At 39.4% G+C, this 25,742-nt stretch overlaps 1 protein-coding gene across 1 annotated transcript; it reads right to left on the bottom strand.

Moving 5' to 3' along the window:
- Positions 1 to 3,705: 3,705 nt before the first annotated feature.
- TTLL1 (TTL family tubulin polyglutamylase complex subunit L1) lies at positions 3,706 to 23,693 on the bottom strand. The gene is made up of 10 exons (XM_005148183.3): positions 23,586 to 23,693; positions 18,017 to 18,149; positions 15,788 to 15,996; positions 13,824 to 14,004; positions 12,538 to 12,672; positions 12,300 to 12,408; positions 8,895 to 9,038; positions 7,075 to 7,161; positions 5,748 to 5,911; positions 3,706 to 4,246 (listed from the first exon to the last, which is right to left on the bottom strand). The coding sequence occupies exons 2-10, from the start codon at positions 18,127 to 18,129 to the stop codon at positions 4,117 to 4,119; spliced, it is 1,272 nt and encodes a 423-aa protein (XP_005148240.2). The 5' UTR covers positions 18,130 to 18,149; positions 23,586 to 23,693; the 3' UTR covers positions 3,706 to 4,116.
- Between the last annotated feature and the right edge of the window lie 2,049 nt (positions 23,694 to 25,742).

Genomic DNA, 25,742 nt, shown 5'->3' with positions numbered 1-25,742 from the left:
TCAGTAAAACCAATCAGTTTTTCCAAGATACTCATTTATGTTCCTATTTCCTCTTAATAATCAAATTTTTAACAACATTGTGCCTAAAGTCAGCTTTTCCCAGCCATACACATTTAATTTATTTTATGCAGGGAATCCAGGAATTAAATTTTGGGTTTTGTTAAGGAACCCTACAGGTTAGCATAACCTGTTACTGACACTGCTGTTATATCTGATACCTATGCACCAGGAGACATCGAGTCCTTCCCACTGACCTGAAGGCTTGAGGGAGCTATTGTAATAAAGCAGGAACAGAATGCAAGTTCCCTTTTCTTTTTTCCACCTAAGTAAACTGAACAGCGACTACTTCAGGAACAGTACTACTTTCCAATGACAGAGTAAAGCCCTTCCTTTACTACAGATAAATGAGCTCTGCCTGACATAGTCCTGCATTTCAGCAGCAGAACACATATCTTCTGTGAAATGTCTATTGTTTTGCTAAGTTTATAGCAGGAAGTGAATCAGGAGACAAGGACATTTTAGGCAGAAGTTCTATTGTGAAGCCAACAGCAACAAAGTGGCTTTAGGGATAATACTGTTTCTTTTATACTAATTAAGTTTCTAAAGCCACATAAAGAAGCTATTCTGTGAGAATCTTATTAATTCCTTCCATGTCAAAGAATTAATAGGGAGAAAGGTTAGTGCCCAGGAAGCAAGCCCCACTATTCAAGTCTAGCAATAAGCTCCTTCTACACTGATGTCATTATAACAATTCCCATAGCTGTTTAGAGCTTGCCTATTTAATTCTTCATACAATACTGTCTTTATGCCAGTGATCACTTGAGCATATGAAGAACAGTATTTTAGGACTGAGATACACATTTATTTTGGCTCTGCCTGGCAAGTTACTACACTAGCTGAAGTCAGAACTTTCAAGAACTGTTATTTCTGATTTATTTTGCTCTACTGAAAGTCAAAACAGTTACTTAATCTAGAGTTAGATACATTTGGAAGATGGTTGGCCTAGGGCCACAGTTAGTTACTCAGAACTAATAGCTTGTCTGCTTGCAGTCACTCAGATTTAAGCCCACTCAGTCAGAGGTAAACCAGGTTTTAATCTTTTGGAGAATGAGGTTCCAGCAAAAAGAGCTACCTTACCTTTGGATGAGAACATCCACACAAGGTTTAACACCTTTTATCATACATGTTAGCATCCTACCTTTTCCCAATTCCCCTTAACTCCTATAGTAGATGCATGCCCCAAGTGGCTTACATATCCCCCTAATCACCTCACTTCCATCTGACAGCAGAACATGACCCCAGCTGCTATCAGTTTGTACATCACTTTGTACCATTAGTTCTGCCCTACTACAGCAATAGATTTAGTTAAGGATGTAGAAGTGAAAAGGAGTAAAAAGAGATTTAATTGCATGAGCAGGCAATTTCAGTTTTAATTTCCAGTTTCTCTTCCTCCTCATCAGATTTTCACCTTTACCTTTCAAAGCCATGCACAAACAAGCATCTCACAGGGTGATATCCACATACTACCCTCCTCCTTCTCCCCCAGAACTATTAGCTATGACTGCTTTTGTTTCCTCATCATGCTGCTGTTCCAGAGTCTGCAGACAAGCTGCTTCATGCACAAATGCTCATTCCAGCTAACACAGAACATGACCTTTTCCTTATTCAAATTCTTTTGGAGAACCACTATGTTTTGCAACAGGCCTTACTTAGAAAAAGTAGATATCATGTAGCAATAGACATTCCTAATTTTGAGTTTCCTAAGAACGTTTCACTTAGGTACATGAGGCCTCAAGTTCCTCACAGAAAAGGAAGACTTCCTGCTTGCTTACAGGATTTTTTGGCTTGTTTGTCACTGCTAATCAAAAAGTTAATCTTGTTCTCAATATACCTTTTCCCCATATAGTCACACCAGTGTAGGCTGCATGAACAGGAAGGAAGTTAAAGGGAAGAAGTAATCATTCTATTGTAGCCATCCTTGCTAACACAAGTGTTATGATAGAACAAGACTACAACAACATTATTTGTCAAAGCTACTGAAGAGAAGCGAGACAAAGCTCCATTTCCCATCTATCACAGTATCCTTGTTGTGTTGCCTGTCTTGTAAGAAATATAACCACTACAAAGTACTACCTCCTACAGTCTCACAGTTCCCAAGTTTGTCACTGCTTCCTATTATACCCCCAACAGGCAGTTGGGGGTAATATCTGACCACACATATACTTAAAAGCAACTTATCTGTCCATGTTCAAATATACAAGCAAGACTCATACTTAGGAACCAAAAAACCCCAAAGTCAAAACCCCAACCAAAACTATGAGACCTGCAGTAATAATCTTTTTTGGCTTTATTTCAAAAACCAACTTGAATATGCTTTTGTAGAGGCCAGTGAGAAGTCTGATGACCAGAGAGTAAGTTGGATTTTGGTTATTTTAATGGAATATGCAAAATTAATCATGATGAGAATTATACTTTGAGTGACTCATTCAGTCTACACATTTCCTTCTGTATTGCAAGGATGAACCTCAGGTCATGTGTAAGGGTACTGGTCAGCCCAGCCCACATCTGTCCTCCCTCCCCAGCCCAAACTGCTCTTGTTGGATGGTGCTCAGACTGAGAGTCATCAGCACCAACTGTCCCAAAGGCAAGTCTGTGAGCAGCTGCCCTATTCTAGGAGGAACTTCAAAGGCAGGAAAACAACCCACATGTTCTGTGGTGCAGGTGGTCTGTTCTACATGTTCAAGAAACTCAAAACTTCTGGGAAGGGTAAAGTTTATATTGCGTGCACTTTAGTAGCCTGCCATAAAGGAGGGCAAAGCGCGTGGCCCGTCCTGGCAGGGAAATTGAGTATTACTGCTCTGGTGGCATCCAGTTTAGACTATGTTATGGTTACATGGACATCTGCAACTCTTAGCCTCCTTCATCTTTCTCTCCACAGTACTGCACTATCAAAAAAGAAAACCAACCAAAACAAAACCAAAAGGAGGGAGGAGAACAAAGACGACCAGAACTGTGCCTTGGCATTTATAAATAAATGGTGGAAATACATGTGGAAGCAATAGCCAATCCCACACCCAACTAGTTTATTTATATACTACACTGTTAGAAGACTGAAATACCTATTTTTAAATTTTGCTCTATACATTCTGGTAGCTAATCATCACAATGTTCATTATCATAGCTACCAGCAATAGCTTACCATGTGCAACAATATTTTTGTTATAGCTCACACAAAAATATACAGATATTGTACATATATACAAGCACAAACATGCAAAGAGATTTGCATATTACTGGTGCACATAAGGATTTCTCATCGGCTTCAAGCAATGAGATTTATTACAGCTTGTTATTCTGTCTCTCTACAGACATGCATCATCTCGAAATAAAAATTAATGGCTAGTCAAAAAACTCATGAACATACCATTTGAAACACTCCCTCTGCCCATGAAATTTTCTACCTTTAAAGAGTCAGCAGCTCAAAACAATTAAAGAAAACTTAAAAACCAAACCAAAACCAAACCAAAAATCCTCAGCATATAAAGAATTGCTTTTCAGGTTATTACTGCTAATTGTAAAACATTAGCTGCCTTAACTGACAATAGCCTCAAGTCCATGTATTGCTATTTCGCCTAGTTTCTCTTCTTTTACTAGCAAGACCCTAAACCCTCATGTGACAATATTAACGCTCACCACACCACACTCTTACTGAATTCACAGCTTATTTATTATCGGGAGCTAGGGACAGGTTACAGAAGAAATAAATTATATTCAGAACAGCAAGGGGGTTCTTTCAGAATGCACGTTTTGAGTTATCTTTATAAAGAAAGTTCTCAATCATTACTGGGAGAATATTAGGATATAGAAAGTACGTATGTACAAAATAATCATATATACATACACACTATATATATAATTATTGGGATAATCATTAAATCAATGTATGTCTTGTACAGTTGCTGCTTTTATATTGCTTGCTTCACTCCTTTTCAACAGCTGTACTGTCCTCTTTTAATATTTCTCATATGCAAGGTAGCACAGTAGACGAATCTGTTCAAAACCCACATTTTTGTTCATGATGCCTTCCTACCACGAGTGCAGCTGTTTCTCCTGTTATCACTTCCAGGTGGTCAGTACAGGCTTTCCTGAATCTTTTGCACGATTTCCTTTTGCTCCAGTGGATTGCCCAGGACGACTGCGCAAGTCACGATCGGGACCATCGCTTTGTGCCATCTCTTCATCGTATCTGAAAATAAGATAACCTCTTCAATGCCTTGTCCCGTTATTCACTACACAAACACAAGTGGGTCCTCTATATTTGATTTTGCCTAATATCTAGCACTGGAATTTAAAACAAGCTGTTCTACACACAGCTTGTATTCTACACATGCACAGTCTGACATGCAGCTATTATTCGAGGAAATATACTACCACATGATGTTGCAATACAGATCAACTGAAATATCTACAGCTACTTTTGGAAAGAAACAAAACATCTGGCAGCTTTGGTTAAACTCCCCAGTTTGTGAAATTTGATACTTGTGAAATTTTCCATGTACTTCTGTATTTCTCCTCACTACACAGGTCTGTGGTTAAGCCAGAACATCAGGCTGCTGGCAGTTTAATAAAGACTTAAGCTATTGCTTCAAACAGGATTGTTAGCTGCCATGTTAAAAAACTCCACTGTTGCATCAGAGCGCAAGTAGGGATAGAATGAGGTGAACAAACGACTGTGCTTAAATTTAAAGTATCTGACGACATGCATTTTGTAACACTTAACCACAGTGACAAGTAGTTCTTAAATATCTAAGTCCACTATGGCCTCAGATAACCTCAATATATACTTACCTCTCAGCTGCCACACAAATTCTGAGCAGAAATTAGCTATAGATGTGTAATTATAATTATCAAAATACTACAATATTTTTGGAACAGTCATAACGTATATTTAATCACACTATTGCACAGGTATTCGCAGCTACCATGTATAAAACATTCATTCAAACTTAAGTCATAATTCAGACATTTAACTGTCTTTATATTTAAGGTCAGTATAAAGTAGTGGATCTCCTATGTACATAACACATTCCTGACATAATGAACAACTGTACCACTAGTGCTAGAGAAACTATCCAAATAGTTTCTCAAAAATATGAGAAACTATCAAAACCATGGTATTAAATCAGAGTTTTTCTGCGTAAGACCAATCAATCAGAGATAAATCCTTCAGACACTCCAACATAAAAATCTGTCTCCTTAATTTCTCTCTTTGTAATCCAGATTAGGGAAATAAAAAACCAAAAGACCTGAGAACTCACTACTATTACATGCATGAATTACAGGAGTCAAGAGGTGTCTTTTCTATGAAATGAGAGGAAAAATTGTATAAAATTGCTATTATATCAATTTAACTACCATCTATATATTATACTCAATACAACTAAAGTTCTGCACATATAGAAGACAAAACAGTCTCTTAGCCTCTATCCCTCAAATGTACATGCTGAAAGTGCAGAAGGTGCAGAAAAGTAACATTTCTTCCTGGAGAAGGGGTGAGGCAGCTTTGCTTTAATGCACTCCCGCCTTCCAACATTGCTACTGCAGCTCCAAAAAACCAAAGTGGTACTTTGTGTGCATTTTTCACAACAGAAAGAAGTTCACCTTATCTCTTTATCTTTATCTTTACATTAAAAAAGTGAGGTGACTGGAAAACATTTGCATTTATATAGAACATTGATAAAACTTACAAGACTTCGTAATTGCCAAGAACTTCTTTTGGTGGAGATTTATTCCACTTACAGTCTGGAATTTCCCCATTAGGCACAGCAATGTTAAGTGTGTCATTAATAAGATTATACTTCAAGATCCGATCATTAGCGGTACTGGAAGTAAGAGAAGGGGAAGCATTAACCTACAAAAGGAAAAGAAAAACCAGTCAGTATCAATTTTTGAGTGGTACATAGTTCTCCAAACACCATGTGTGATGACTACATGTACTATTTAGGGAATTAAGACTCAGCGTCTTAAAGCACATCTTTCAGTTCCTCAGATACTGGAAGGAATCCCCCACTGGGCATTTTTCTTTTTACTTAGAAAAAAAAAGCACCACACCACTAAATGTCTGCAGTGTCAGCCTCAAGGTTTTTGTTGAGACTAGATGCACCAGGGCGAATCAGACAGAACATGGATTTTTGTTTGATTTTCTAAGCTTACATAGATACAAACCCCATAGATTTCAGTGCTTACAGTTTGCCTGGTTCACTCCAACAGCTGCTCTACACAGGAACCTGTGGGTTTCTTCTAAGTAAATAGCTTGTATTTATGTTCCTAATCCAAGTTCTCTCCTGTTAACTTGTGAGCTGGAGAAACACACACATGCTCTCTATTCAAAGCACTACATTGCATCTTGTACTAATTAAAAACGGGATTCATTTTACCTATCTCTTGTGTGCCACATTTATTATGGAGAAATGGTATCAGAACAATAAATGTTTGGGTTTTTTTTTCAATAACATTTGAACTTTCGCTTTCAATTAGACTGAGAAGGAAGAGAACTGGAAAAAATTTATGTTGAACACAGATCCAAAGTCAATACATTAAAGAGAAAGCTATATGGGAGATGGGGGGGGGGAACCCCTTCCAAATATCCCAATTAGCCATCATCTACCCTTTTTCCTTCCTCACAATCTACAACATTAAGGCCATAACAGCATTTAAAACCTAAGTTTGATGTTACGCTCCCTTGAGCCAATGTCAATTTTCCAGCTACTGATACAGTATCTAATAGGGCTGCTACCATTCAGGCTGCCACTTAATCCGAATTGCATGGACATACTGGATTTCGAAGACAAAACATAAACCCACAAACAAATAGAAACACCAAACAAACAGGAAACAAAAGCACATGCAAGCTTGGTCACACAGTCTGGTTTACTTTCCAACATTTTTCTTAATACACTTACCTGAGAAACAAAAGACATTGTTTCAAAAGAGGAAAGACTACATTGAAATCTAGCCAGTTTTACTTTGTGAAATGAGAAGGAAGTTTTTTCCCTGTATTTTAAGTAACTTTACCTCAATTAGCCATGGTTTAAGCTTGTCATCAATGATAATGTCATATCCATAACACTCAAAGCAGTGTTTATCATTATTCATTACAGGCTAAAAAAAGAGAAAAAGACATCAATATGTATTAAAATGAATAATTCAGTATGTAACCATGAATGCATACTCTGTTTGCTATAAATCACTGTGATCACTGTGACTACATTATGAATCTTCTACAAGTTTTCAGTGTTTTTACCCTAATACAAGTGTGCTAACAAATAAGCTGAGGATTGACTCTTTTTTTCCAAGCTGGAAGTAGTATTTCAATATTAATGATTGTATGAATGCCAAGTACCAACATATTAATTTTCCATTATGTTATGAAAAGAAGCGTGTTTTCATATTTTGCAACAGTAACAACAATATTTAAAGCCTGCATGCATCAGGAGACATCAGGAAGTTTTACATAGCAGAGCTTTGCATAATTGTGAATTATTTAAACTTCACAAAAAGGAGACTTATTCAAAGACGTTGCTTTTACTCTGCTAATATAAATATGTAGAGTAGAAATTTGAGGTCAAACAATTACCAGATACATTTAAAAACTGTAATTAGCTCAAGTCAACTATGATCCTGAAAGTCAAGAGAAACCAAGGACCAAGTTGTGCTTGGATGCACGTTCTCTAGAGGATCAGTAGCTTTCCAGCATCTGCTAACCATTTGTGGTGTGCATGGCAAGACTTTTCTTCTACGGAAATCTCATCAGATCTTTTAAAGAAACCTTTGTAACAGGTTAGTGAGATGTTTTCCCCTAGGCTAATAATGAAAGCTTTTCCATTCTTCAGGGAGTGAAAGGGACAGGAGGAACAAGCATCTCTCATTACATCTGCCATTGTCAGAAAGACAGAGGAGCAAAATATTTCATGCTCAATAATTCTCAACACTTTTTCCTCTTCTAAGGTTCTTCTAACATTTGGATTAAATCCCTTTTCTTCTCACATCTGGTTTCAAATATGATTACACAGCAGACAGTGAGTTGAGCCATGCCCCCTCACCTCCCAGTGACCCTAGCTTCATAGCCTGTCCCTCTTTCTTGTGCTGCTTTCTGGTGTTCAGCTGGTTCTTCAGTGAGGCGATTTAGCTTATTATACCGGCACAATACCAACCCATCAATAAAGCAATACAGTAATTGTCAGTTGGGCGAGTGAGCTGATTCAGCTCAGGAAGGTGCCAGAGAGATGACAGGACCATGTACTTGGGAACAGGCCAGTCCTTGGCACTGGCAAGCTCTTCAGTTACCCCAGCTGACTCACAGAGCAATACCTGCTCTCTACTGTAATCATGGGACATTACCCAAACACTGGAAAGTCACTTAAGCTACTTTTTTTTAAAGTGAGAGTTCATGATAATTCTGTGACTCGTGAGGTGAAAGTAAGTTATGCAACTTTGCTGAGCTAAAAGCCTTACGTTTGCTTTGACAAATTGTCCTCCAGAGCTATTTTTTCTTTGACACATTTGTTATCGCTGACATGGCGTCATGTGCCTTGACAGAGCTTAATACTATTCACAAGAGCAGTATCAAGTTCTATTAACTAGTTCACAGAGCCCTCAAGGAAAGGGATTGATCCACTTCTTCATTATGCACAGTCAGCTCACCCACTCACCCAAAATTTAAGTCCACTCAGAGAAGTCAGGAGACAACAGAAGTTTAGAAATCAGCATCAACACCATCACTCACATAGCAGGAAGAAGATTTTAGGGGTTTTGATGGCAAACTCACTTCCATGGATATGAGCAGCCTGCAGCTGTAATGCTGTCGCTGGCAGCATTCCAGGAACAGTACTCACCGCCACAGCCTTCAGTGACTGCACAATTATCCAGTGAATTTCATCAAATAATTTGTTTGTGACTTCCTTTCCACGTGTGCTCTCCAGATACAGGCGTAAGTTACTCACTGTCCATTTGCCTCCATGGATATGATTGTAATCATCCTGAAAAGTAAAGGAGTTAGTTTAGCCTAAGATTTTTAAGTTGTCCTGCAGTTTTGTTTCATTCACACAAAAAGCACACTTACACTTACATACAAGTAGTACTCTAAAAAAACTCAGCAAGTTATTTTTACTCTACAGCTTTATGAAGAATTCAGCTTTACTTTGAACTGCCCTCTATATAAACAACTGTTTTTACTATAGCTGTATATGTTTATATCACACATTGCAAATCAAGTAATAAATCCTTCTTCAGAGAAAGAAACCAACCGGTACTTTGACAGCTTTATAGTAAAACATAATTTGTGATTTGGAAATACAACCTTTAAAATGTGAAAGGAAAGAACTGAACTTTTTCATCCACTGCGATAAGGGAGAAATAACTAAGTGAGCAATAGCTAAATTTCACTGAAGTAAGCTGTTTTAAAATGGAGCACTTGAAAGTGCTTGTCTTTGTTTATTCATTTAAAATGTGACTTGTCTGTTTCCCCAAAGGCAAACATGGTATCATCTTAATGGTGCTACCAACAGTTACATTCAAGAAGACAATGAAAAGACCTGAATTATTTTTAAAGGTTAACTTTTCAAGTAATTCAGTATTTTGATATAGAAAAAACCACTAAGTGCTACTGAAACAGAACAGGAGGAAAAGGACATTACTTTATATTTGCTTTTTCAGAGGCTGTCAATGCTCTGCATTACATTCTCTTTAAATAGGAAGACAAGCAAACTGGGGGTGTTCTTACTGATGGAAAGACACTCATTAAGCCCTCATATAACTCTCAGGACACATGCTTTGCCCCTTTAAAAAGGTTTTCCTCAGAGTACTTGTAACGATTAATGGTTATAGGCCTGCTAAATTATAGAACACAATGCAGAAAACAGTTCTCAGAGGAACAAAATCTGTGGTCCTCTAAGACAAGGTCAGAGAAACCTTTATCTATATTTAGGCTTTTCTACAGCTCCCCCCTTAGTACATTTGTAAAACTGGACTGTACAAATAAAGACCTCAAACATGGTTCTCAGGACTTGCTGCATGGAAAAAAAGTCTTGAGACCAGATTCCAGAGATCAAAGTTTCAACCTTCTTTGCATTGCAGAACAAATACTCAAATCAAAATAGATTGCAACTGGGTAGAGCCTTACACAATCATAGCTGTTTAATTAAAAATATTAGAGTATTGCAGGCTACACAGAAGATTACTAACTGAAAACAATAATGTTGAATTACTGTTGTTTTGTTCGTATTGCACATGCAGTGAATAATGACCTAGAATTGTATTTTCCAGTACAAACATTATAATGGGTATAGTGACTTACTCTCCTTCCTGCATTTTCCATTTCCCTCTCCCAATACAGACTTGTACACTTTTGAAATTAGGGGTGTTTTCCCGTGGCTTAGTAGGGTACAAACACACTGGAACACTACGGTTCACACAGGGCTTAGAGAAGAGATTAGCAGCTAGAACACAATGAGTTTTTCTACACCACATAATGATTTTGATAAATTACTTGACAGTTCAAATTAGGTTCTTCTAAAACTATACAGCCTAAGTGCCTCCAAAGTTAGAAAAGTTTAAAACACAAGGACACATACAAAGGATACAGTGGCTCTGCATTAAACCTCTCACTTCTTTCTACAAAACTCAACAAATATTAGTGGTTCCGAAATTATATAGTTTTTCATATATTCCAGTAATGACTCTACATTTTTAAACTGCTACTTCTATACACATTTCTGTTATCTTGTCTTCAGGTGACCTCACCACTACTTTCACCTCTACTTTTATTTGGGATAGGCAACATATCACATGCCTCACCTCTTCACTACTACTGCAAACAGCACCATGATTTATGCTCTTAAGCCGTATGGGATCTGCTTTCACCATAACCAATACTCAGTGAGCCCCGTCAGAACCATAATGCATTTGAAGCACTTTACAAATCAGCACCTGAGCAAGAAAATGTTTGCAATAATGAAAAATGCCACATTTTGACACCCTAGTTTATAACTACCATCACAAATGTCATGTCCCTGGAAGTGTTCAAAAACCATGTAGATGAGGCCCTTAGTGACATGGTTTAGTGGTGGACTTGGCAGTCCTGGGGTAACAGTTGGACTTGAGTTGATTCTATGATTCTACGGAATGTCCAGATAAAAGCAGTTCTGCTATGCTGCACATCTTACAGAACAATAATAGACACAGGACATTTAGCATGGTTGCAATTTAAGATACATTAAATGTATCTTGTTGAGCATTGGTATATGCACACATGAATATATATACATGAGTGTACACGTGTGTATGTACATACACATTTATTTTCCCCACTCTTAAACTAAAAACTATGAAATTAGGAAGCACAGCAGCATAGTTTTAATTACTGTAACAGAGGCATGGTCTATAAATCATGGACATCCGCTAAAAATGCAAAAGGGACAGTCATCATCATCAAGTGGATTCCCTGACGAAACAAGGCTTGGGCAGTCATAGTGTATGCCCATCTGTGCATGTTCCCCCTGACCCACTGCCCTTTCCTCCCACTGGTGAATTTCAGCCTATTGTGACATAAGGAAGTCCTGTCAAAGCTATCAGGTTTCCACATGTTTTATGAACATCAATGGCAAATTACAGGACAGAACTGTTCTGCAGGCGGAACTCTGTCTTTGTCCATTCAAGAGGAAACCACCAGCTGGCCAGGCAGCAAACATCCATCTCTAAGCTCCAACTGCACATTCTCTTTCTTACCCAGGGAACGAAGGGAGAGGGGCAGAGCAGGAAAAACATGAGAAGAAGCTGGAAAGTATTGTTATTAGTAAGTGCTGAAAATAGGAAAGCTGAATTAACTTCACAGGAGAGAGAGAATGGGAAGGGAAGATCATGAAGCAGATATTAAAGTGCTATTATAAAATACAAACCTACAGGAACCAGGCTTCATTAATTTCACTGCTCACAGAATCAATTCCTAAATGTGCATATTAGCATTTAAATGACAGGAGACTTGGAAGAAAACCCCTGCTTTCAACTACTGCAAGTCAGTACTGAAGATATCCCACTCGATTACAGAGCTGCAACTCATTATCTTGCATACTTTTGACCTGCAGTCTTCTAAAATTTATTTATTTATAAGTTCAAGTTGAAGTATTTTAATTGCAAGATGATGAAGAATATGGCAAATAAAATCTTTTTATTCCAAGGTTTCGGGACAATTTAAGAAAAACAGTCGTGCTGCCAAAGAGCACCTAAGAACTAAGTACACTTACCCCATGTTTCTGAATGGCAACGTTTGTAAGATGTACAAACATGTTATCCAGTTCACTTGTACTTGGTGTATATTTTACTGTGCAAAACCGGCAAAATCCAAGTTTATACCTTAAATGCAAAAAGTCATTAAAATGTGTTAAACCCCAACAAGAAATCAGGAAAAAAGCATCCTAGGATACTTATTTTGACTACATTAAATGTTCTCTCAAACCAAAGTACAAATACATACAATCTTACATGTAACATCTCAGTGGACGATATGTAGATACTAAAACATAGAGACGAAGATCAAATTTCTTTCCACCAATAAGTAATGGATTGTTAATATAGAGAGAAATCACATAGGCTTCTTTGGAAGACTGAGATACAAACCTGAAAAACACAAATCATGTTTCAGAATGTAACAATTGCAATGATACGATCTGAAAAATCTTTTTCTCTTTTAGTAGTGTGTACATTGTGGATTGGCTGAAATCTATAATCTTATGCATGTAAAACATATAAAGCCATAGTAGTTAATAATGCACACTTGGCATCAGGTATTATGTACACCAAAAAATGTTTAAAATACTATGCAGATGACTAAGATCAATTAACCATTTAAACTCAATTTTGAAGTTAACAGGGTAGCTGACTGCACCATGCAGAATGCAGCTCTACAAGCCAGTCTTTCCTTGGAGAGCACTTAGAGCTTGGCACGGTTCAGACAAGCAAAAAGTACACTGTACATTACCTTCATTAGTCAAGGTCATATAGAACATTTGTATTTATGCTTGGTATGCATTGGCACAAACCACTGTGAAAAGCTAGATAACTTTCAGATTGTGACATTCTTCAGATTCAAAGTCAAAAGGGGAGGGGAAGACTTGAGTGATTGTCAACCAGTCACTTTATAACAGTAAAAAAAATCAGTATTAGTTGTGTGATCAAAACCTTTGCTAGTCAGAGAAAAAGGCAGGTTGCTGACCTGCTTCATCCATTTGGAAGTAGATCACCAACATTTTTGTGCTCCAAAGTGATAATGTATTTCATAGAATCATAGAATAGCTATGGTTGGAAAGGACCTTAAGATCATCTAGTTCCAACCCCTGTCATGGGCAGGGATACCTCACACTAGACCATGTTGCAATAAATGCACTCTTCCTTTGTACTAATTGAAAAAGTTATTTAATACGTATTTAATAATTACTGAAATTGCTTAGGGAAAGATTTTTCTCTTGTTTCCTGTTATTTAATGCTATGAAGCAGAATGATATATTTTTGTGCAATTATTTCCCCAACACCATTGAAAGCATTTTTATAAAGAATAATTGAACAGTGCTTTGTACCTCCTCATACCAAAATAAACTGTATTAAAACCTGCTTGAAAGAGGAAGTCAGATAGCAACTGAGATTAAATGCAAAACTAACTATATAATGACAAAGCAATAATAATGGAATACTTTTCCACGCATCAGACAATTAGCATACAGTTCACCTCATTACAGAAAGTACGGTAAAGGGCTTGGGTTTTAAGAACTTACGAAGACGTTTTGCTGTCTCGAGACCATTTTTTAATTTGGGAGAGTTTATTGATTAGAAATATTCCTTTTCCTTGAGCTTTGCCACAAGGTTTCATAATCCAAGTGCTGGAGGGATTTTTCCTGAATTCTTCAACAAAGAGATTATAATCGGCCGGAAGCATAAAAGTAACAGGAACAAAATCTAAGTGAAGGAAAACAAAAAACCCACATAAGGTGCACATTGTGTCTAATAAGGCTATTGACACATACAGACTAAAACAATCCTGTATTTTCAGTTTTCCAGTCTGGCACTATCCACCTTCATTAAAACTTACGTTGCTTTTCATCTCATTTAAATTCTAGGTTTAGGTTTACACTTGAACAAACAATTGCAAAATATTGCTGCTAACTTCAGCTAAGTAGATTTTAATTCATATTCATTAGTTTTCTTATTCTATTTATATGCTGTGAAATTAGAGTACTACATACCATTCCAACTTAACTTTATCAAACTTTCTCAATTTCCCATGTCAGCTTTTACCATTCCATTAACCACCTTATTCTCTGTGCACTAAACATGTGAATGCTGGTGTTGCTTCCCCCTTGGATGAGGTAATTTTTATTTCCATGTAACTCCTATTAGTCACTTACTTGCTCCCACAATTAGTATTACAAAGCTTACTCATCTGTAAAGAAAAGCATTTGTCACTTCTTGCTGTCAAATTGTTTTCACTTCCATCCATACAGAACTGCTGCTCTTTTTCAGGGATGAACAGTGCTTTCCTTTCACTTTCCTAAGATGTAAATCAGTTCAATGTATCCCCACTTCTGTTTCGCTCTGCTGCTTTCTGACCTCCAAAACAACTTCACTCTCCTCATTCCCGATCTACTGCTGGTTTGCCTTTTGTTTGTTTAGTTGTATTTCCTAGCAGTCATTACTTGTTTTCCAGCTTCCCCCAAACTTCTCCTCTGAAGAGTTTGTTAATTCTGTTCTGCTGAGAGCCTCTCTGAAATAGTTAATTTTAGTTTTTGCTCCAGTACAAGATATTCAGATAAGTTTTTTCACTTTTGAATTAAAGAAACTCCAGCCCCATCTCATGTGAAGTTCCAGAGTCCTTTGGTTTCATCATTAATCCTATTGCAGAGTCCCTTAATCTCACAATTTTCCCTCTTCAAAATAATTTAAAACAAAGCAAAAATCAACAAAAACCCAAACAACCAACCCATCTTTCCCCCACACTCCCCCACCCTCAACCACAAGAAGCCTAGTTACAAATCTAGTTCTGTATCCTTATACTTAAAAATAGTAATTTCATTATCATTTCATCCAATGTTGCTTCAGGCAATGCTGCACTGTTAAGTTCAGTCTTCTTTAAGGACCTTACTCCTAACAAAACAAAGTCTAAATATAGCTTCCATGCACACAAACTGGATTTGTGCTCTTCTTTGAATACTGCTGAATACTAGCAAGAATACAATGGAGGAATTGGGCCTTGATGCTTTGGTAATACAACAGGAAAACAGAAATGTTCAGTCTTTTATTCCTACTTTTTCTCCAATTTCAACAAAGACCCTGAACAAGTGACATAAGATCTATTTCTCTCAATTTGTAAAATATTAGCTATTTTCCTTCAAAGGAAAGTTTGCGAAAAGCTTTGAAAATACAGTATTTCCACAAAATATTCACTAAAACAGTTTTTATCACTTTACCTATTCTCTGTTTCCTTCTGCTCTAATTCAGACTTAAAGGGAGAGAAAAGGAGGAGAACACAGAGACAAAAGGCTGTAAAGTTTGCAGAATGCAGCAAACACTTTTAGGACAAAGTTCGCTTTACTTCATTGATAGGGACAGAGCATTTCAAGATAAGCACTTTAATGTTCTAACACTTCAGAAGTTCGGTGCTTTAGGCACAGAAAAGCTAGGTCATTGCAGGTTACTGACTACACAGGAAAAAATATGAATGCTGATAATGAGAACCACATACCCAAATAAATGTATTTCCCATTTTCATCCTTTTCTGCAAGTGGACTTCCTTCTTTCTCAAGTTCTTTCCTGTATCGCTTGATATTCTTTACCATCAAATCTTTTCTGGTCAGTTCATAGTGGTTTGGGAAATGATTGACAATCTGGTCATCGGAGAGGCGGTAACCAGTTTCCACGCTGAAAACATTTCTGATTGTTTGTACACTCATCCTGCAAGCAAAGACAGATACCAAAAGACTTCATAGAATCATAGAATAGTTTGCGTTGGAAAGGACCTTAAGATCATCTAGTTCCAACCCCCCTGCCATGGGCAGAGACACCTCACACTAAACCATGCTGCCCAAGCCTCTGTCCAACCTGGCCTTGAACACTGACAGGGAGGGAGCATTCATAGCTTCCTTGGGCAACCTGCTCCAGTGCCTCACAGTAAAGAACTTCTTCCTTATATCTAACCTGAACTTCCCCTGTTTAATTTTAAACCCATTACCCAAGAAACACAATCCAAGAAGATAAAGTTGGTTTTATGTTTTTTTTTGGTGGTGGGTGGGTTTTTTTGTGTTATATACACTTTAACTTTTCTCTTTCATTTCTCTTTATACTCTAATACCTTGCTGCAGTGACAATGCAAGATGTGCTGACCTTCTATTAACAAAATCCTGCCAGAGGTTTTATTGATCCCTCTACTATGACTAAAATTGGCACAAAAAGAAAGGAAAGGAAGATGACAACTTGAGCCTACTGGACTCTGCCTTGTTGGTACCAGGTTAAGCCCCAGAAGGATCTAAAAATGGCCAACACCCCCCCACATGCTAGAGAAGCAACTTCTGTTACTTCTCTTCCTGTAAACTCAGTTTCTCTCTTTAATAAAAGCCACAAAAACAACCTCCTACTGACTACCTTGCTATTCAGATTGTCAAGCATATGAATTGAAAACAGTGATTCAGAGATCTTACTAAAATCACCCGTAAATGCCAGATCAGGGGCTGCAGTGACAATGCCATCACATATCTACTTTATTTTTCACAGAAGATAAGAGTGGGACTACAGATATGAAGAAAAATTTTATTGCATGTCTTATATTGGAAATTTAAGAATATTTCCTGACTGCTATCAATCTGCTACATTACCATTTCAAGGAGAAAAAACCAAAACAAAACAACCAGTCACACAACAGTCTCTATGAGTGCCCTGTTCCACCACTTCCCCTCAACCACATTCCAAAAGCGTGAGAAGATTACTAGATTCCTACCCATTTGAATAAGTGGTTCACAAAGGGTACACTTGGCAGCACAAACTGCCATTCTGTCATATTTGAGAGGGACAATATAAATTGTTTGGTTTATGTACAGAGTACTGTTTCTGCCAATTAATACATTACTGCAGTCTAGGACAGCATTTCCATGGTCTTATATTACACAAATGCCAAAAGAGAAGCTAGATTCTTTACTCTCCTCCTTTCACCATTGTTCTGATTTAACTTCACAGTCACTTTAAGTATTGAAATGTTGAATAATCAGTCTGCATATAAATCATTATCATGAAGAAGTACAGTCCTCAAAGCCTTTATTATAGAAGTGTGGACTCTGGTAACACGGCAAGACTCCATCACACGGATAAAAGAATATTTAATCATATATTGGAACTGGGTACTCTTGGATTATTTTATGTTGAGCTGCCAGAAAATCTGGGGAAAAGATACATTCAAAGATTCCCCTCAGGCCACATGTCCCCTCCAAAAGTAATGGAAAACTGCTTACTGCATAAAAAAACCCCAAAACAAACCCAAAATCAAATATCACAGTTCAAAAAACACTGAGCACAGCCTTCCCCCAGGCTGTTCCCAACTGGCATTCCCAGAAATTATCAGTATCTTGCTAGGTCACTGACTTTCCATTCCCTGACTATATCTTTGGCAAACTGCAAAGATACTTGAGATCAGTAGCATGGGAATGGATCCATGCAGATGGAACCTTCCACCCTGAGGAACCCCAATGACTTTAGCAGGCCTGCACATGTACAGGAGTCTACCAATGCAACTCTTGAACAGAAGACCAGTGGTAGCCTAAGAAATTACAGAAACAATGTTATACTCTTAGGAGCACTGTGGTAAATCAATGATAATTTCTGTATCTTTCACTTTTTAATATACTTTTTTATATTATTGATGCTACTACTGTAACACATTAAAATACTTCATAAAATTAGAAATTGGTATTTTTAATGTACTTACCAATAAAAATTCCAGTCTTCATTTTCTGCCACCTGAATCCAGCCTCTTTTTTCAAAGTTGTTTATTAGAACAGATTTTTCTATGTCAGTTACCCACTTTACTTTTCCTGCCATTATCCTAAAGCAGAATCAACCTATTAGTAAAGAAAAGTTTAAAGATGTGAAATTGAAAACAGGAAAGGACACAAACCAGGAAGGTCAAAGCGGATGAAAAGTGGCATCTAGAGAGGTCAAACCAGGTTGGTCAGAGCTTTATCCAGCCATGTTTTGAAAACCTCCAAAGTGACATCTAGAAAGCATTTTAATGTAAGATAGAAGCAGCAAATTAAATTAAAAATCAAGGAAAATAATAGGATTGCATTTGTGAACTGGACGAGTGCAAACAAGGACACTAGTTACAAGGAACTTTCACGCTCCCCAGCCAATCCACCTTTTCTGAATGGGCACACAACTCACATCTTTCACTAAATACCTTAATGCCAGAAATCACTGTTGTACACTTACTGTATAATGATTACAGAACCAAACATATGGGATAGACAGCTCAGAGGAGGAACATGGATGTGCCCAAACAAGTCCAGAGGGGGCCACGAAAATGATCAGAGGCCTGGAGCACCTCTCCTATGGACACAGGCTGAGAGAGCTGGGCTTGTTCAGCCTGGAGAAGGCTTCGGGGAGACCTCAGAGCAGCTTCCAGTATCTGAAGAGGCCAACAAGAAATCTGGAGTGGGAGGATTTGTAAGGCCATGAAGGGACAGGACAAGGGTAAATGGCTTTAAACTGAAAGAAGGTAGATTTAGATTTGACATAAGGAAAAAATTCTTTGCTGTGAGGGTGATGAGGCACTGACATAGGTTGCCCAGCAAAGTAATACATGCTCTATCCCTGGCAGTGCTCAAAGCCAGGCTGGATGGGGCTTTGCGCAACCTGGTCTAGTGGAAGGTGTCCCTGCCCATGGCAGGGGGGTTGGAACTGGATGGTCTTCCAACTCAAACCATTCTGTGATTCTATGATTCTAACCAAGACTTACGTGCATACACGTTTTTGCTTTATTTTGAAGAGAGTTCATATGGATCACCTCATGATCATAGAAGAAAAAAAGACAACTCTTCCAAGGGAAATCCTTTACATGCTCTACCAAGAATCATGATTTCCTATACTGCAAGGAAGGGAACCAAAGTAACATTACAAACTTTGCATTGTCTTCTCTGTACTTCATGCAGCTTTGATTTTGCCTTCTGCTCTAGTGGGGAAGGGGGAGATGGGTAAGTTGATATCATTAGCAAGGCAATATGGGGGCACTGGGGACACTGCCTGCCTCTTGCTTTGCTTGGGTAAAGGCACCTCCCTGAAGAGGATGAAAGGTGGGAAATGAGAAATAGAGGTGAAATGTTGGAGACTGACAGACTTGTTTGGAAAAGGCTGCACTGCAAGCAGGGTTTATTTCAAGACCAGGTTGGATGGGGCTTTGAGCAACGTGGTCTAGCAGAAGATGTGCCTGCCCAAGGCAGCAGGGTTGGAACTAGATGGTCCTTAAGGTCCCTTCCAACTCAAAACCATTCTATGATTAAAACACTAACAGCAGGATTGCTGCAAATTTACGGTTGCTAGGGAAGTGCTTATAAGCTGCATTTCAATTCACGACACCTAGGTGTCACCTTCTACATTAGATCTCTCACATGTCCAGGTCAGCTTTTCCTGTTAGGGCTGCAGGACCGTCTGGAAGGGACCTCAGGAGGTCTCTTGTGTAGCCTCCTGCTCAATGCAGGGTTAGCTATAAGGTCAAACCAGGTTGCTCAGAGCTTTATCCAGCCACATTCTGAAACCCCCAAAGATGGAGATAGCACAGCTTCTCTGGGCATCCTGTGTCACTGCTTGACTGGTCTCAATAGAAAAAGGTGCTGGGTATTGTTTTTCCCCCATATATTCTGGAACTGTTCTCTCAGCTTGTGCCTGATGTCTCTCACCTTCCCACCCTTCACCCTGCTAAAGAGCCTTGGTCTGTCTTTTTAAATAACCTCCTCAGAGGCAGGCTGTGATCCCAAAGTCACCTCCAAGTTGGAGAAACACAGCTGCTCATCTTCACCTCACCAGACAAATGCTTCAGCCCCCTGACCACCTTGGTAACCACCTCGCTCAACTCATTCCAGTTTATTACTGTCTGTCTTGTTCTGAGGGCTTGTGTCACTTTGTCAATCCTCTGATACACTGTATTGCATTCTTCTCCTTTTTTGTTCGAGAAAGACAGGCAAATCTAGTAAGGTAGGAATGTAGAACAAATGCACTGAAGAGGCATAGATGAGCCCAGCACCCACAATTGCCCCTTCTGTGAAGGGCAGGCCGAAGCTTTCTGAAAGCAGCTCGCACTCTCCTTTACAAGGGCTGTTTGGTGAGACCACCTTTATACCGTCTTAAGTTGTGCTTTAATGCAATACCAGTGAAGATGGGGGCAAAGAAGCATGAATTGAAGCATATCATCCTTCGTGCATACATACTCAACAGCCAAAATCCTACAATCCAGTTGATGTGGACAGTACACTATATACCACAAAGAACTTATCTACCCCGTCTCTAAGTAAGTAATGATCCCAGGATCTAGGCCTGATTGATATGTAACTTAAGCAAGCTAACATACATTCATGAGCAAATGATAGTAACTGCTAAAGCTCTTATAAGCAGTTTCAATGCTGCTGCTTAGTCTTTCTGCAGTTCATTTCACAAATTACTTTTACAAATGCAGCCCAGTGAATCTTCATAGTTATGTTTCACAGAAATCAAGTGCAGAGAAGTGCTAATTCAGAAGAAAATCTTATTAAGCCTAAAGCAGATTCTTTGGCATACCCTTCTCCCAGGACAAAAACTGCCATGCAAGGGAGTGGGATAGAGCAGATACACACACATGTAACACCCCCTACTGTTCCTTCTACATAAAATTTTCCATTGAAAAGCCAATTAAAACTTCAAATGACTTTACTAATGTAGTGGTGTAATTAATGGAAGTAATGAATGTAGTTAATACAATTTCTGCAACTAAGATACTGAGCTGGAATTCAAGGGGTCTTCAATTTCCAGGACTACATATGGAGATGTACATTTGTCAGCAAGCTAACAGCCTTATGATTTCTCTCTTCCTGGGAGGCATAGTCCCTTATATAGTGCTCCCATTTTCTCCTTCCTAGACCACTTAAATTACCAGATTCCACAAGGCAGAAATGTTTACTATTAGGCTTCGATTTTAAAGAGTTTTAGATATACTTATTTTTATTCATGCTGATAAGACAAGTTGAAATCAAGCTTAAATAGATTAAAAAAATAGTATATGAAGACTCAGGGTCTTTTTCTGTGTGCTTAAACAACACCTGGTTCTACAAGGTCATGATTTTTCTGTAGGTCCTCCAGATACTACCAAAACAAAAATAAATGAAACAAAGGGATTCATTTATTTGTACTAAGTATGCATGATTCATCATCAGTGACTCACTAGTATCACACACATGCTTGTTGTGGTTTTAAAAGTTCAGGGATTAGTCAGCTTGGAATAGAATTGCCCCTCCAAGAGGAAATGCTTTAAATAACACTAACCAAACACAACGTAAAATTTTCAAAAGGCCTTAAAACATGTCCTCCACATCTCCAAACTACCCCATCAGATTACCAACATCCAGCCCCAACCCTATACCCATTTCTCTATTACCCAACTCCTTGATCCGTCTCCCTACTTCCCCAGTGTGACTTGCTCCAGCATCCTTAAGCTGCAACTGCCCTCAGGGCTTGTTCTTCCAGAAGTGCTGCATCAAACAAATGTAGCCACCTGGGCCTCTGCCTTGATAGAAGCATGTAGCTGCTGCCTGGCAAAGATTAGGATACTGGGAGCACTGCCACACGCAGGGCTGCTTTGCCAACACTTCTAATGCTGTAATCTCATTTTTACCCTAGGATGCAACAGCTGCTATAGCATCCTTTCTGTAGGATTCTTTATGATGAGATTTCAACACATACTACATATCCTACCGCTAGGAACCCTGGAAGACTGCATGTGCTGATCCAGCAAGTGGATTTTGTGGTAGGTGGCAGGTGGGACTGCTCCATGACTAGTTACGCTATACAACTCCCAGAGACAGCATGGTTTGATTTCAGAAGCCAGAGACAATTCAACAGAAGACTTGCCCACAGGAAAGTGAGTAAAAATTAAACCAAAGCTAAAAATTGAAGATAACTTCTGCCACAAATATTCTTCTCCTGATTTGAGAACTTTAGGCCTTATAGGTCCATCACCTGACAGGACGATAGAAAGGTTAGCAATACAACAGCAGACTAAAAATTAGTCCTTGGTTTATGCAGACAGTTTGACCATCTCAGATGATGTTTAACTGGCCTGTGAATAAAATATTCTCATTTTGTGTAACCCACAAATTAGGAGTCATATTAAGCTATATAATTGAAAATAAGAACTTTTGATACAACTTTAATACAACATAGTTTTCTACAGGAATCCTCTAATCTACAATTAGGTATGCCAGACAACCTGATGAGATTGCACAAGATAACCATGTGTTCAAACTTCTGGTCAGCTGAGATCCTTAAAATGGCAAACAGCTGTATAACATAGCCCCAGCCTGCCTCCTGCATGTAGTAGGGTAATGGTTCATTAAGTCAAATCCTTCACAGAGCACCAGACCTCCTACTCAGGAGACAACACATATCTAATACAGGTACAGCAGGCCTGACACTTCTGCAAAACACTGCCATTTCTGCCCAGACTGGTCCCAGGGACAGCAAGCAAACACAAGGAAGCTTGGCATCAGCCTAATCCCAAAATGAGGGCCTCTTGCCCTGGCACAAATTCATGCGGTGAAGGCGAGATCCAAAAGCACCCTGGTTGTCATTATCACCACTATGGAAGCTACTCATGCTGACTGCGGAACAGCTTTTCCCACTGCAAAGATAAGCATAAGCAAGTGGTGCCACTGCCTGCGGCACCTGATCTAGCAAGCTCTATTTGCTTCTAACAGTCGGAAGACGTAATTGTGTTTCATAATTAAGTTTATTACTGGAAAATCCAGTTCTGCCGATGCGGCTGCTCCTTTAAAGGAGACCAGGAGGGCCTGCCACAGCGATTCCCATAATGTTAGGGAGAAAAAGGAGACGAAGCCTGGAAGGGCTGTGCGGCTGGGGTGTAGGCAACGAGGACCCAGGGGAGCAAGAGGTCACCACATGCGCCAAGAGCGGACACGCGTACACATGCTCCCGCAGGGAACCACAGTGGACTCGGGCCTTCACCAACATGTCACGACATATCGTGACAGCCGCACGAACATGACTCTGTCTAGCTTTGCCCTTGTCCCTCCCAGGGACCCTCCGAGAGTGGGCCCGCAGGGTGAACCTAAGCGCGGTGATTACCTCACCCCTCCATCTCCGAGGAGGGGTCGCGATCCCACAGGGATCTTCAGCTGTTGCGATAGGCCCGGTGGGGGAAGGAAGGCCGAGGATGTCCCCCAACGGCTGCAGCCCGCACCGTGTGTGTGCGGGAGTGCGGTGTGAGAGGGATGACACCCGCTGCCCGAGCTCACCTGCCGGCTCCAGAGAGGCCGCGACTCCCCCTCAGACCCAGCCGCGCCCGCCGCTCGCTTCCATCGCCCCGGCCGGGGCACCACCAACCCCCAGGGCCTCTCTTCCGGCACCTTCCCTAGCAACCGCGACGCGCCGGGGCGGGACTTCCGGGGCGGTGGCGGCGGCAGGGAGAGCTCGGTTGCCAGGGAGACGGGCGGCGGCCGCCATCTTGTGTCCGTAGCGAGGAGAGCCGATGCTAGTAGGGCCTGTTGCGACAGGACGAGGGGTGATGGTTTTAAACTAAAAGAGGGGAGATGCAGGCTGGATGTGAGGAAAAAATACAACAAGGATGGTAAAATACTGTCATAGGTTGCCCAGAGAGGTGGTGGATGCACTGTCCACAGAGACATTCAAGGTCATGCTTGATGTGGTTCTGGGCAACCTGATCTAGTTGAAGATGCCCCTGCTCACTGCAGGGGGGTTGGCCTAGATGATTTTTGAAGGTCCCTTCCAACCCAAACTGCTCTATGATTCTGTGATACCTAAAATTACACAGGGTCTCTCATGCCAAAGCTCAAGTCCTTGTCTGAGCACATCAGGTACAACAAGGTTCATCACCACATGGCTGCAGAAATATCTTCTATTGTATTGATACTGTTCTGAGGAAACGTGTGAATTCTGCCTCAAATTACCAACAACTGTGATTCGCAGCAAAAACTGTGTGAGAGAAGTAGTACCTAAGCAGTTATGGCATTAGTGCCTGTGCAAAGAAGCCTGGTTTACATACACAAAATTCCTTCCCAAAAGAGGTTACTGACATCATATGATAGGCTCAATGCAAAACAATAATAAGGTATTTAATGAACTCCAGAGATCCAAAGAGTCTCTATGGAAAAAATAAATTACTCATTCTGTGAGACAAATTGCTGATTAAAAAATAAAAATAGATCCATCAAGGCAGTAGCTGAATTAAGCATTTTGCAGCATGTTGGCATCCAGCAAATAACTGATACAAACCTGTATTTCCTAAAAGCCTTAATTCCCCAAACAGTCTGAAGATAATAAATATGCTTTATGATTTACTAGATCATCCTATGGTAATAGTCTCAGTTTCAAGGATGCAACTACAAAGAAACAGTTAAATTTAATAACTCATATAACCAGAGCTATTGAATATTCCCTAGCTTAATGTGAAAGAAGCCGCAAAATGCAGTGTATCTTCCTTCATTCACGTGCAGTGGACATTTTCTGGCACCACAACACCTCTGACAGCAGAAGAGAACATGCTGCAGTATTCACAGCCTTCTTCCAACCAAGAAGGTACGTCTGCTGTGACAGCTGGCAGCAAGAAAAGCAAACCTGATTCTTCTCCTTGCCATCAATCCTTGTTTTGTCCCTGCATCCATCATACCTCAGGGGAAAGCTGAAGAACTACCACTTTGGAAATATGTTAAATAATTAATTAAGGACAGAAACAGGTTTTGTTGTTTTGGGTTTTTTTTTAACATGAGTCTTTTAGCTTAGTTCAACAGTCCTTAATCGAAGTTATAGTTCCATGGCATAAAAAGCTGTTGTTTTGCTGTCTCTCTGACAATTACATCGACAGTGTTACATCAAAGCTAATAATAGATGCTCTAGTTTTTAATGCATCTCCACTTTGTAACATTATTGTTCCAACAAGGGAAGTCGGGGAGAATTTGAGAGCAGCTCAATAATGCTTATTATTTTATCAGGAAATGCTGTAGTAGCATCAATGCACTATCTTTGCAACAGAAATCACTCATATGATGACATTTGCTTGTTTTATTTTAAGCTTTAGTCAGCTCAATTAAACAAGGTTACCTGTACGTACAAAATTAAGCCTGGTCTCAGGAGGGGAACTATTATTGATGCGAAGCAAAGTAAACACTAAATCTGAAATATCAGAACTCGTAAATATGACAAATCTTTGGCACAAAGTAATATTACCAAGGTTAATTTCCCTTTTATTGTACTTTGGAGGCAATTATTATCTAGCCAATTGCATGTATAAATGTAAACACCACCCTCACAACACAGTCCTTGGCATGAGTTGGAAGATAAGCACTCTCATGCTCGGAAGATGGGAGACAAGGATGTTCCAAGGAGGATCATTATGTGTAGTGTAAAAAGAAGTGGATTGTGTAAGTGTACATACA

Source organism: Melopsittacus undulatus, chromosome 5 (assembly GCF_012275295.1).
Source record: "Melopsittacus undulatus isolate bMelUnd1 chromosome 5, bMelUnd1.mat.Z, whole genome shotgun sequence".
Classification (NCBI taxonomy): Eukaryota; Metazoa; Chordata; class Aves; order Psittaciformes; family Psittaculidae; genus Melopsittacus; species Melopsittacus undulatus.
This window is presented reverse-complemented; position numbering and strand designations above follow the sequence as displayed.